Source organism: Crinia signifera, chromosome 6 (assembly GCF_055691185.1).
Source record: "Crinia signifera chromosome 6, ASM5569118v1, whole genome shotgun sequence".
Classification (NCBI taxonomy): Eukaryota; Metazoa; Chordata; class Amphibia; order Anura; family Myobatrachidae; genus Crinia; species Crinia signifera.
The window spans coordinates 167,112,561-167,125,650 of record NC_139222.1 but is presented as its reverse complement, the minus strand read 5'-3'; the positions used below and the strand labels follow the sequence as shown (position 1 = coordinate 167,125,650).

General features: G+C 46.2%; 1 protein-coding gene across 3 annotated transcripts in view; it reads left to right on the top strand.

The window, feature by feature from the left end:
* Positions 1–13,090, top strand: part of ITGB4 (integrin subunit beta 4) — an 80,639-nt gene that overhangs the window by 63,979 nt on the left and 3,570 nt on the right. For 2 of the 3 annotated variants that reach the window (XM_083147982.1, XM_083147980.1), the window contains 7 exons: positions 810–974; positions 1,992–2,141; positions 3,025–3,141; positions 3,232–3,378; positions 3,494–3,682; positions 5,257–5,412; positions 5,759–5,923. In XM_083147982.1, the coding sequence (XP_083004108.1) occupies positions 810–974; positions 1,992–2,141; positions 3,025–3,141; positions 3,232–3,378; positions 3,494–3,682; positions 5,257–5,412; positions 5,759–5,923 (1,089 nt within the window). The remainder of the gene's footprint in view (positions 1–809; positions 975–1,991; positions 2,142–3,024; positions 3,142–3,231; positions 3,379–3,493; positions 3,683–5,256; positions 5,413–5,758; positions 5,924–13,090) is intronic. The other variant, XM_083147981.1, reaches the window with a different exon arrangement.

The window sequence follows — 13,090 nt, the reverse complement described above, 5'->3', positions numbered from 1 at the left end:
GTCTAGTACTGACTAACTAGATGCAGAGTAGCGTTGCCAGACCATCCCGTTAATATAAATTACACAGATTCTATGGATGGCTGACAAAAGGCCACCATACATCATGCATCCTGTTTCCCCGATCTGCTGGTACTGCAGACTGGATCATCAATGATTGGCAATCATTCTGGGAAATGAAACATGTTAAAAAATGTCTAAATTTCCATATCTCCATTGTTTTCACATGAGTCGGGAATCGGGACATTGACCCAATACATAGGAAGCCCTGCTTATCCATTCCGTGATGCCTACGCATCTCAGCATGGGTACTACGACTAGTACACATAAGACATGTCATTTATTTATATGAGCGGCTGCTGGGCAGCGACTAGTTGCAGTCTGGCAAATAATGCAGTGTACCAAAAAGCATATAACCATGCATGTGCATCAATAAGCTTGCTTACATCTGTATATCATAAGGGGGGTTTTCATTAGTTAATTTCAACTGGTGTTAATCGAGCCCAGAACCGGTGCACTTCATTTGTATCCATTATTAAAAGGGATGATCTGGCAACTCTAACTCAAACAAACTGATGTAGACTGTAACATGGTTATGGAGAGACAAAGGATGAAAAACACCAATAACTAACTAATTAATACTTTTCCAATATCTTCCCATCTCTCCCTCCAGCCTTTAGTTTGGTGGTATAAAACTCTCTAGTGGGGAAAACAAATAAATGTGGTTTTACTTTAAATGTTAATAATCAGTCTGCTTGATTTCTTTCATTATGACATTAACAAAACCGTTCACTTGCTTTTTTGTTTTGTAGAGCAATTCCTCAATGGACGTATGGATTATTCTTTCCCTGGTTCTTCGTCAAACAGTCTGACTCGCACACTGACCACTGGGTATCAACAACTCAGTCCAAGTGTGCACCAAGACACATACAGGTTTGGCAGCACCAGTTCTCAGCACACAACCATTTCAGGACACAGTAAGTCATACAAAATCATTTGAGTTCACTGGAGTTTCCGTAAACCTGTCTTTTCCTATCCTCTCCCACTCCCTTTTTCTGGGAGTCTCCAACTCTCTCCTATCGATTTCAAATACGGTAAAATGATTCTTTGTTCCTTTTCCTGTACACTTCTTACTCACACTGCTCACCCATACTCTGGATCTATTCATCAAAGTTGTGGGAGTTAAAAGTGCACAAGTGTCCTCATACATATTAGCTGCCGTCACACCAAACCACCCCTTTTGGCATGCTTGGTCCCATGAGAATCTGCTAGCTGCGGGTTTCTTTTTTTGACAAAAATTGGTCTTAGTTGCAACGCAATGTGACCAGGATGCTCAAGGGAACTGTGCTCATAATCTCATTTGATAAGCAGCACTTGTATATCGGTGTGCCACTGAGTCTATCTGCATGCAAAGCGATGTTTCACGCAAGGTCCGTTGCGATTCATATTCATACTATGTTGCACAGATATACAACTGTTGCATATGAGATTAATCAGCAAAGTCTACTGGTGAATCCCAGTTGCGTTAAGAGTAAGAGGAATATTTGGTAAAAAAGCTGCCCGATGCGAGTGGTGGTACACGGGACCTGTTAGCTCACAACAAGCAACTCCTGCTGCGTTGTGTAGATGTATGAAAGCTAGATGTATGAGGCCACATCAGTAAGTGTATTTATACAAATTCTCTCATATAATGAATAAAAAAAAAAAATTTTATATCTTAAACATGCAACTACAAATAATAAAATATATGTGCTGGACCACCACTTAAAAATAATAACTGAGTAGGTTGAACTGCACGGGACTCCTAACAGGTTTATAAAAATGGCTTACAGTATATCTTTTTTTTTGTTCTATACCTCACATCTAATTTCTGTAATGAGTTTTATTCCTTCTCCATCTCTCTGACTTTGTTACATCTTTCATGTTATAAAATTCTAAACCTCCGACACTTTCTTACCATCTCCTGCTGTCTCTTTTCCCTGCCCTTCCCGCAGAGCGGGTAGGTGGAGGGTCCCTGCCTCGCATGCAGGAAAACTTTGGGAGACGGCTTGCTGGGGCAAAGGTGAAGGGTTACTACAGCAGCTGCACAAGCCGAGACACTATAATTATGGCTGACAGTCCCAGAGCACCACACACGGTGATAGGTACCATGGAAACGTGTCACCCTCATGCTGATTTGTCATTGCTTTCCATGGATGCTTGATCCCATCATCAGAGCCGAACAACCTAACCAGTGAGACACAACTAACTGAAAAAGACTGTGATGCATTCTGTAGTAATCATGACTAGACATACAAGTGGGTAACGGGCAACAGTAGTGGGGTGTACGGTTTAGTATAACTACATTAGTGTATAGTAATATATATATATATAATTGCTAAAATGCAACACAATCCTTTTCAAGGTTTACTGGATGCAATGCATGGATTGCTTTCACTTATTCATTGCCAGACAGGTCTGCAGTGTATTTGGAATACATCTTAATGTCTCTATACTACATAGTAGACCTCTCTGATTGTGAATTTGTTAACCTGCCTGCTGCCCAAATTACCCCATAACTCTAAGCTCAGCTAAAGCCCCTTGTGCCATAGCCAGAGAGACAATTCATTGCTGGTGTCTCTGGGCTGAAAGGGGTTAACTCTGCACTGCTATAACCAACCATCCTCACACATTGGATCTTGGCGCGCACGTGGGTCCAGTGTCTGCTCCCTTCTGCAGAAGATGTGTGCTCTTAAGGCTTGTTAATATTCAGATTCAATCTCAGATCAAAAAATCCCCCCCAAAAAAATCACCTCTGGAAGCAGATCTGTTAAGGAAATGTTTAACAGTATTGTTTTTCCAAAGAGATCTGAGCAGGTGAGTGCTGCTGCGCTCATGTCTTGCACTTGTTCTCAGCATGTAGACGAGTGAGCTTCCAGCAAGGTCTCTGTGGACTTCCTGGCACCAACTTCATATCTCATCATACTGTTTATGCTGTTATTAACATTTTGCCTGGTCCAACATGCGCTCTGCTTGATGTGTGCACAGGTTTATCAGGACAGAGGAGGCTTGGACTACCCCCACTTACGCTTGGGCCTGGGAGAGGGCGCACTCACTCAGAGGATGTTCGGGATGCTCTTAGCAGCTTGGATGTGGCAATACAAGGTGTGTGTGTAGGGGCCTATAATAAGAATAATGTCTCTTTTATAACTGTGTGCATTTTGCATACTGACAATTGTCCTGTTATCCAATTAGAGCGTCTCTCTCCTGGAATCCCAGACACTCCCACCAGATTAGTGTTCTCAGCGTTGGGACCAACATCCTTAAAGGTCAGCTGGCAGGAGCCCCAGTGTGAGCGACAGGTGCTGGGTTACCAGGTGCACTATCAGCTAATCAATGGAGGTATACTATACGTACTAGTAATGATATTGTTGTTTGAGCCAACTAGATGCATCTTCTAATTCCATGTGAACTTACTAGTTTCCTGAAGCATCACATGGAAATCTTCTTCTTTCAGGAGAGTCTCGCACCATTGACATCCCAAACCCCAGAGAGAACTCTGTGGTAGTAGAAGATCTGCTCCCTAACCATTCCTACATGTTCCGTGTGAAGGCACACAGTGAGGAGGGATGGGGACCTGAGCGAGAAGGTGTCATCACCATAGAGTCACAAGTGGACCCCCAGAGTCCTCTCAGCCCTGTGCCAGGTACAAGAAATCTTTATATCTATGTTCTCTAAAATATTTAGCGAATTAGAAATTAATCTAAATCCAGCTAATAATGCATCACAGAACAATAGGAAAATCTTTTCAGCTTCAGCTCTAAGCAGAGGCTACAATACAGCATGAACATAGCAGCAATGGGAACACAGTATTAAAAGCCAACGCCCAATGACAGTAATGTCGTCCATACAGCGCGCAATGAGCACCATGCGATTTGAACTTGATCGTATTGCATGTGATGTGCATAAGTGATGCATGCAATCTAGTTCAAAAAGTGCGTGCGGCACATATTTTTTGTGCTGTGTGATGTGCGCGGGAGCATAAATCGCACTGTGTATGGGCACCTTAACGTAAATATGAACTACAAAGCTACCTACATGCACTTTTTTATGCTTTATAAGGTCATATCTTGTGTGTCATTGGTCAGACATATGCTTTGCTCTATGCAGGTGTCTGTTTCCATTTCTATATCTATTTCTTTGATAAAAATATTGGGTGACACAAACACCCTGGCCCTTCCACTTATTAGCAAAACATTTCACCGTCTGCTGCTTTCCCATTCTGCCTGTATACCAATACCCAACTCAGAGTAACCGACAATGCTGTTACAAAAGAGGACATTCCTGCCAAATAGCCCCGGAGGTATGGAGTTCAAAAACAAAAAGTCCACATTCATTTACATGTGGTTCTTCCAAAGCCTCCCAGAATGGTGGTAATGGAATGCTTACCGAGCCCATATCACTTGAAGGTTATCCCTATCAAAACCATAATCCGCTAACTGGTGACATTGCTTGAGTATAAGTTGACATCCTCATGGCCTGCATATACATGTGTTACCTCAGATCTCAGTAAGGACGTGTTTGCGCTGAGAACTCAGAATCTGCGTTAGTTCTCCAACTAATCTGGTGTTAGTGCCACTGCAGAGTCTCTTCATCTCCCACGGAGCTCACAAGTAGGGTCAGCATTTGTCCATGCTGTGGAAATCTTAATTGCAATCCACAGAAGTGCTGAAATTCCAAAAAGCAATAAGAAAATGCTTTCTTCTTTGTGTTTTGCTTCAGCTTCAAGAATTTTTTTTTCCCAAGCAGAAAATTCCACTAAATGTATAACAAACTTCTCACATACTCCTTAAACTGCAAATGACCCCAGAGAAAGAAATTGCTTCTGATCCCTTTCTAATGAGTACGGACAATCCCTGTCAAAACTAGAAGATCTAACACTTAAACAATCCAAGAGTAAAGGGGTTTAAATCTGTAGTTTCAGTAATAATGGACAACATAAATAAAAGTTTACCTGGTCACGAAATTGAATGCAATTCACAGAACATCATACAGAATGGCAAGGACTTGATGCGAATTTAAACAAGACTGACAAGTGGGTGCTGAACTAGCTTTTAGTGGGAAACAGAGCTTTTTCTTATTCTGTTCTAATTTCCTGGAGCGAATAGAAGTCAAGAACCATTTACTACTGTTGAAGTTAATACACCACAGACACAATCTTATACCTTACAATTAGAAAACCTTATATATTATTTGTCCTGATTACATTTTTTTTCTTAGGTTCACCCTTCACTCTGAGCACCCCAAGTGCACCAGGACCCCTTGTTTTCACTGCCCTGACCCCAGACTCCCTGCAGCTTAGTTGGGTCAAGCCAAGGAAACCCAATGGGACTATCTTGGGGTACATGGTTACCTGTGAAATGCTCCATGGCGGAGGTAAGTGTGTTAACATTAGGTGTACCCGGCACCATTACTAAGAACATAGGTTTTCATTTTAACTGAAGTATAGTATTATCATTGCATCAATAAAGCAGATACACAGATTATGCATATTCATTCTGATATAGTAACTAAAATGATACCCTATTATACCTTCTATAATGGTGTATATACACATTTGGATAGAAGTAGAATATTAATCATTATTACATCTCTCAGTCAATTCCTAACAATTTTCTGCCCCTCAGCTAATGTTGACTTGCACTTTCCTCACATGTACACTATCTTATACTATTCTTATTTCCAGGAAAGAACTAGGTTATAAATTAACTGTTTATTTTAGGAGAGCCAAGGAACATATATGTAGAAGGTGACATGCCTGAGACCACCTTGACAGTGCCCTTTCTCAGTGAGAACCTTCCCTACAAGTTTAAGGTTCAAGCAAAAACCACACAGGGATTTGGACCGGAGAGAGAGGGAATAATTACAATTGAATCTCAGGATGGAGGTAAGCAGTGGGGATTTTATCATTTAAAATGTATTTTTAATAAACTTAAAAAAATAATAACAAAAAAAACTTACATATTAAATAAAATAACAGGAGCCCACATACCTAACTTCCCTTAACACCCACACATTACTGTGCAATTACCTAGGTTTACTGACACAGAAGAACTTACCAATATCCACACTCTACACTCACACTACAACTCATTTTGGCCAAATATATACTAGGGTGAGATTGAAGGAAGCAGATCATTCATATTTTCCCACACTTTGCAGGACGCTATCTTGACATGTAGGTTATCAGCAGCAAACCAACTGCCTTATTTACCAACAATGTAAAAATAGGAAAGGATCTGGGCTTCCAGGATAACTGGAAATCTTTTTATTTTAAGCAGAAAAAGGTTTGAAGTAATATTGATTTTTGGCATCTAGATAGGGAGATTGCATACCTCCCAACTTCAGTCCAGATGAAATAGGAACACTCGCTGCGCGAGCACCCGAAAAGGGGACGGGGCATATGCAAATGAGGGCGTGGCTTATGCTAATTAGCCGCAACCTCATTTTCATACAAGAATAGACGCTGTGCGCATGCGCACAGCGTCTATTCTACTAGATTGGGGGGTCTCCCAACTGCCACCCCCCGCAGCGGGACAATGCCTGCCGCGGGTGGGACAGGACCCAAAAAACGGGACTGTCCCGCTGTAATCGTGACAGTTGGGAGGTATGAGATTGTCTGGTCATGTCCTGACCAACACATTTTAAGGGGTGTGACATGAGTAAAAAGCAGATATATAAAAGGAATCTACATTTCTAGAAGGTTGCTATAGTTTCACTTTGCACCTTGGTCAAGGCTCTAAAGCAGGATACATGCCATAAGATTATTTGTCCAATCTTTTGGGCTGGAGCAAAAATCAGGTAATGTATGGAAGCAACATTAAGCAAGTGACAATCAGATATTTGCTCACAAAGCCAGAAAATGGGCAAAAGCGGTCGTTCGGATAAATTAATTTAACCAATTTACCTGAACATACATATTTATCTGTATTATTATTTATGTGACAGTGTTTGGCAGGAAAATGCTGTAGCATGACATTTTGTATGCAGATAAAGTTGCACAGAGAATAGAGGCATGCTGCATATCATTTTAGTTATCAGTAGCTGCCTTGTGCATGCTGTTATGCAAAGCGGTGCGAATAAGATGCATTTTGCAGGGGGAAAATGTACAAAAAAGGGGATTTTGGTCCTACCTGTAAAATCCTTTTTTCTGAATCCATGGTGGACACTGGGACAGTGGGGTGTGGGTGGAGCTTCAGCTACAGGCACCAAGTAGAATAGAGTTCTTCAAGTGCAGCCCAGGCTCCTCCTCCTCCACGCCCCTACAGGCTTCAGTTTGTTCAACAGCTTACCCGCAAGGTACAGGAAAAGGAAGAGGAACAGGAAAGAAACCAGCAACCCGAAGGAAGAATAAGTTTCAGGAAGGTGTAAGCCGACCCCCATTACTGTAGATCAGTGTGCGAGGGCGGGCGCCCAGTGTCCACCATGGATTCAGAAAAAAGGATTTTACAGGTAGGACCAAAATCCCCTTTTTTCATTCATGCCAATGGTGGTCACTGGGACAGTGGGACGTCCCAAAGCTGTCCCTTTTACGGGAGGGAACGCACGTGAGCTGCACTGATGACGCGTTGTCCAAAAGCAGAATCTGCCCAGGCGAACGTGTCAAAATGGTAAAATTTTAGAAAGGTGTGTGAAGAGGACCAAGTGGCCGCGCGACACAACTGTTCTGCAGAGGCTCCCTGATGAGCCGCCCAAGAGGCCGCTACCGAACGCGTGGAGTGGGCTCTGATAGAGGATGGAACTGGCTTATTGGAAGATACATAAGCCTGTTTTATAGTTAGCCGCAACCATCGAGCCAGTGTCTGCTTCGTTGCAGGCCAGCCTCTCTTGTTTGCATCATAGAGCACGAACAGGGCCTCTGTCTTGCGTAAGGATTGAGTCCTGTTAACGTAAACTTTTAAAGCTCTTGTAACATCCAAAGAGCGTAACTCTGGGGAGTCCTCCAACTGGGAAAAAGCAGGAACAACGATATCCTGGTTTATGTGAAAACTGGAAATAACTTTGGGTAGGAACTCCTTTTTTGTTCTTAAGACTGCCCTGTCCGGGTGGAACACCAGATACGGGGATGCACTAGACAAGGCTGACAGGTCCGAAACTCTTCTGGCCGAAGAAATAGCCAGTAGGAACACTGTTTTCCATGTTAGCCACCTGAGCTCTGAGGATTCTAGAGGCTCAAACGGTGGTCTTTGCAGTGCTGAGAGCACCACTGTGAGGTCCCAAGGTTGGATTGGGGGTACAAAGGGAGGCTGTATGTGAAGGACGCCCTGCAAAAAGGTCTGTATAGCCATCTTCTTTGCTAACTTCCACTGAAACAAAATAGAGAGTGCGGAAACTTGGACCTTTAAGGAGGACAACCTTAGGCCCAAATCCAGGCCCGCCTGCAAGAAGGCCAGGAACCTGGAAAGTCGAAACTCCCTAGGCGGAAGGTTCTTCTTCGCACACCAGGTGAAAAAAGGCATTCCAGATTCGATAGTAGATCCGGGAAGAAGCAGGTTTCCTTGCTGCTATCATGGTTTTTATGACCGGTAATGAAAATCCCTTCTCTCTTAAAACTTCCGTTTCAAGAGCCACGCCGTCAAAGCTAGTCTGCCTAGATTCGGATGAAGGCATGGTCCTTGTACTAGCAAGTCCGGACGAGCTGGCAGTCTCCAAGGTGGCTGCAGAGACATCTCCCGAAGGTCTGAGTACCAGGCTCTGCGGGGCCAGTCTGGGGCCAGGAGGATTGCTGTGGTCCCTTCTTGTTTGAGGCGCCTGAGGACTCTTGGTAGCAGTGCCACTGGAGGAAAAATGTAGACCAGGGAGAATGGCCATGGAGCCGACAGGGCATCCACCAGATATGCCTGTGGGTCCCTGGAGCGAGCCCCGTAGCGGGGTAACTTTTTGTTGACGCTTGAGGCCATTAGGTCTATTTGCGGGAGTCCCCATCTGTTGACTAGTTCCTGGAACACATTCTCGTGGAGCCCCCATTCGCCTGACTGTACCTCCTGGCGGCTCAGAAAATCGGCCTCCCAGTTCTGAACCCCTGGTATGTGTACCGCTGACAAAGCTAACAGGTGATGTTCTGCCCACTGCAGAATCGATGTTACCTCCCTCATGGCTGCTAGGCTCCTGGTCCCCCCCTGGTGGTTGACGTATGCCACCGCAGTGGCATTGTCTGATTGAATCTTCACCGGTTTGGAGTGAATCAGAGGGCCTGCTGACTTGAGGGCTAGCAGGATGGCTCTTAGCTCCAGTATGTTTATTGGGAGCAGCGCCTCCTCCCTCGACCAACGGCCTTGGAAGGAATGTTCTGCCAGAACAGCTCCCCACCCTCGGAGGCTGGCGTCCGTTGTTAACATCACCCATTGAGGGATGACAAACTGGCGCCCTTTTTGAAGGTTTAGAGGACTGAGCCACCATGTGAGCGACAGACGTGTCTGCCTGGACAGAACAAAGGTCTGCGATTTCAGGCTTGGTTGGGAACGGTTCCAGTGACGCAGCATTTCCCTCTGCAGGGGCCTGGAATGGAACTGCGCAAATTCCGCCATGTCGTAACAAGAGACCATCTTGCCTAGGACTTTCATGCACAGGTGCACAGAGACCCTGTGTTGCTTCAGGAAGAGTTTCAGGAGGTCTCTGAGGAGTATCCACTTGTCCTCCGGCAGGTAAACCCTGAGAGTTTTTGTGTCTATCAAGGCTCCTAGATGCACCATCCGCTGTGATGGGGTTGTTGAGGATTTTTTCCAATTTATGAGCCAGCCGTGGGTCTGCAGGAGGGAAACCGTTAGCTCCAGATGCCTCTGGAGTGTCTGTGCGGATTGAGCCAGTATCAAGAGGTCGTCTAGATATGGTAGTAGACGAACGCCCTGGGCCCTTAGGGCCGCCGCCATGGTGGCCATAATCTTTGTAAAGATTTGTGGCGCGGTCGACAGCCCGAAGGGGAGGGCTATGAACTGGTAGTGGTTGCTTTTGACTGCAAACCTGAGGTAGCACTGGCTGTCCGATCGAATTGGCACATGGAGGTAGGCATCCTGGATGTCCAGGGATGCCATGAAGTCCCCCGGTTCCAGAGCTTGCAGGATAGACCTGAGGGACTCCATCCTGAACTTGGGAATACAGAGATGTTTGTTCAGGCCCTTCAGATTGAGGATGGGCCGGTATGACCCGTCCGGCTTTGTCACCAGGAACAGGCTTGAGTAGAAACCTGCTCCTCGCTGAGAAAGTGGGACAGGTACTATGACCCCTGCTGCCAGCAGGGTGTGAATGGAGCTGTTCAGAGCAGCCGCTCTGTCCTTCTCCCGGGGCATGCTTGTTGTGAAAAACCGAGATGGCGGACGCCCCTGAAAGGAGAGGGAGTAACCCTGGGCCACTATGGTGTTTACCCACCTGTCGGTGGTAGTGGCCTGCCAAACCCCGGCAAATGACAACAGGCGACCGCCCACCTGATGTGGTTGGTGGGCCGCCTGATCCTCATGCTGAGGGCTTGTCGGCCTGTTTTGGGGCCTGACGGCGACCCGCCCAGGACTGTTTGGTCTTGGGAGCGGATGGACGCCTTGTGGGGGCCTGCGCCCTTGATGAAGGCTGACCCCTGGGCCTCCCCTGTGGACGGAAGGTCCGAAAGGACTGAGATCTAGGCCTAGCCGGTGCCGAAGGCAGAAAAGCTGTTTTGGACGTTGCAATGGTGGCTACAATCTTGTCCAGCTCAGAGCCGAACAGAACCTCCCCTGAGAATGGAAGGGCCTCTAATGCCTTTTTGGAATCAGAATCTGCGTTCCAAGTACGCAGCCACAGTGCACGCCAGGCAGCAATTGAAGAAGCTGAAATTTTTGAGGAGAGGGCAGCTGCATCTATCGCTGCCTCTTCCAGGTATGTGGCCCCTTCCCTAATGAGGTCCACCGTTGATAACAATTCAGAGCGACGTGTACCTGAGGAAATCTGCTCCTGCAGGGAGTCAGCCCAAGTTGCAATTGCCTTTGCTACCCAGGCTGAGGCCATAGCTGGTCTTGCTGACACACCAGCATTGGAGAACACTGATTTTAGGCAGTGTTCAATCTTCCTATCAGTAGGATCTTTAAGAGAGGCCACTGTAGGAATGGGAAGGGTAGTAGCCTTAACTAGGCGGGCTACGTGAGCATCAACCTGTGGAGGCTCCTCCCATTTCTTACGGTCCGCTGGAGCGAACGGGAAGAAGGAAATCAGGCGTTTGGACACTAAAAACTTTTTGTTAGGGTGTTGCCACGCTTCAGATAAGACCTCATTTAAGTCTGAATTTGAGGGAAAAAGAGCCAACTCCTTTTTCTTTTTAAAAAGAAGTGTGTCAGGTGCTGTGGCCTGGGTGTCCTGTATATTGAGAGACATCCTAACAGCCTTAACTAAGGAGTCTACTCTGGACTGGGTCATTCTTTCCTCCTTATCAGGTTCATCTATGTCAACATCATCGTCTGTGTCGACCAGCACCTGGTCGTCCAAGTCATCCCCAGCATCTGATTGGTTAGAGGCTAAAGGAGCTTGTGCTTTGCGTTTAGGTGGAGCCCTCAATGCAGATTGCAGAGAAGCAGACACCTGGACTAAATCCTGAACAGAGGAGGATAAACCCTGTACCCAGGCCGGCTCTGATGCAGCAACAGCAGGCTGAGCTGGCAATGGCTGCGCAGCAGACTCTCTGTTTGCAGCTAACTGAGTAGCTAACTCCTTCATGGCTGCTGAGAGAGTGGAAGTCCAACTGGGTACCCCATGTGTTGGGACTGAGGGGCCCCCCAGGGAGTCCTGTGCAGAACAGCGTTCACACAAACCAGCTTGCTCCTGTATGGAGGAATAATTCTCCTTACAGTTAGTGCATGTATAAGCATGCAGCTTAGGTGAATCCCTAGCTGGCTTTGCTTTGGGGTTTTTCTGTGACATTTTAACACAGACAGGCCCTGTGTGCACTGGTTACAATAACACAGTGGACAGTAACACCCTCTGAAACTATAAAGGTATACAGATGGATGACAGTAGAAAAGACACTATACTCTCTGACACTCAGCTAAATACTGAGGTACAGAGGGCTGCAGAAAAAACCTGTTCCTGTAGCGTGTAGAGGAGCAGGGATTCCGGTGCACTTCTCCCACAGTGTAGTCCCGCGTAATGGCGTCTTCAGTACGCTGCTGGGGCGTGGGGAAGCTAAGCTCAGGCGGGAAAACAGCGTTATGCCGCTCTGAGCGTGGAGGCGGGGAGCTGTGGATCAAGGCCCCGCCTCCCCTGGAACCATCAGTGCCCTGCGCCATTAACAAAAATGGCGCTCCACAGTACGGCTCCCTGGTGGTCTAGTGGCCGCGCAGAAAAGACTGGGTGCCACTGCCAGGGTCACCCGGGCTGCACCCCGCCCAGTGACTCGACCGCTAGCGGTGCGCACATAAAATGGTGCGCGCGTCCCCTCACATGGAGGGCCCGCTTACCTGTGGTGGAGCGCGGCGTCCTCCGTATCATGAGGAGAGCGGCGGGTCTGGCTATGAAAGTCAGCGCGCCGCTGCCAGCCACAGGGGAGCAGCGTAACGCTGTCTCCGTGTAAAAAATAAATAAATACATTTTTAAATAAAAATGAAGATTTCAGACAGGGCACAGAGCCCTGTCCCATGGTACCTGTGCCTTGAGGCACCAAGAAACAACTGAAGCCTGTAGGGGCGTGGAGGAGGAGGAGCCTGGGCTGCACTTGAAGAACTCTATTCTACTTGGTGCCTGTAGCTGAAGCTCCACCCACACCCCACTGTCCCAGTGACCACCATTGGCATGAATGAAAAATGACATGTACACTACATGCACTACATGACGCTTTTTGAAAGATAGTATATTTCAGATTTTTAAGGATAAATCATTTTAAAAATGTTTATTTGTTGAAAATGTGCTAGAATCGTTTACTTGTTGTTGATTTACAACATTGCCAAATACAACTCACCCCCCCTCAAAAGAAAAACCACAGCTCTAATTATGTCCAACTTTGGAGATGTTTTGTGTCTGACTTTCTAACTGGGCCTCCATTTCATTGGCCGAGTTGCATGCTTAACATGAGCAAGACATCTGGATCAGGCTTTTTATT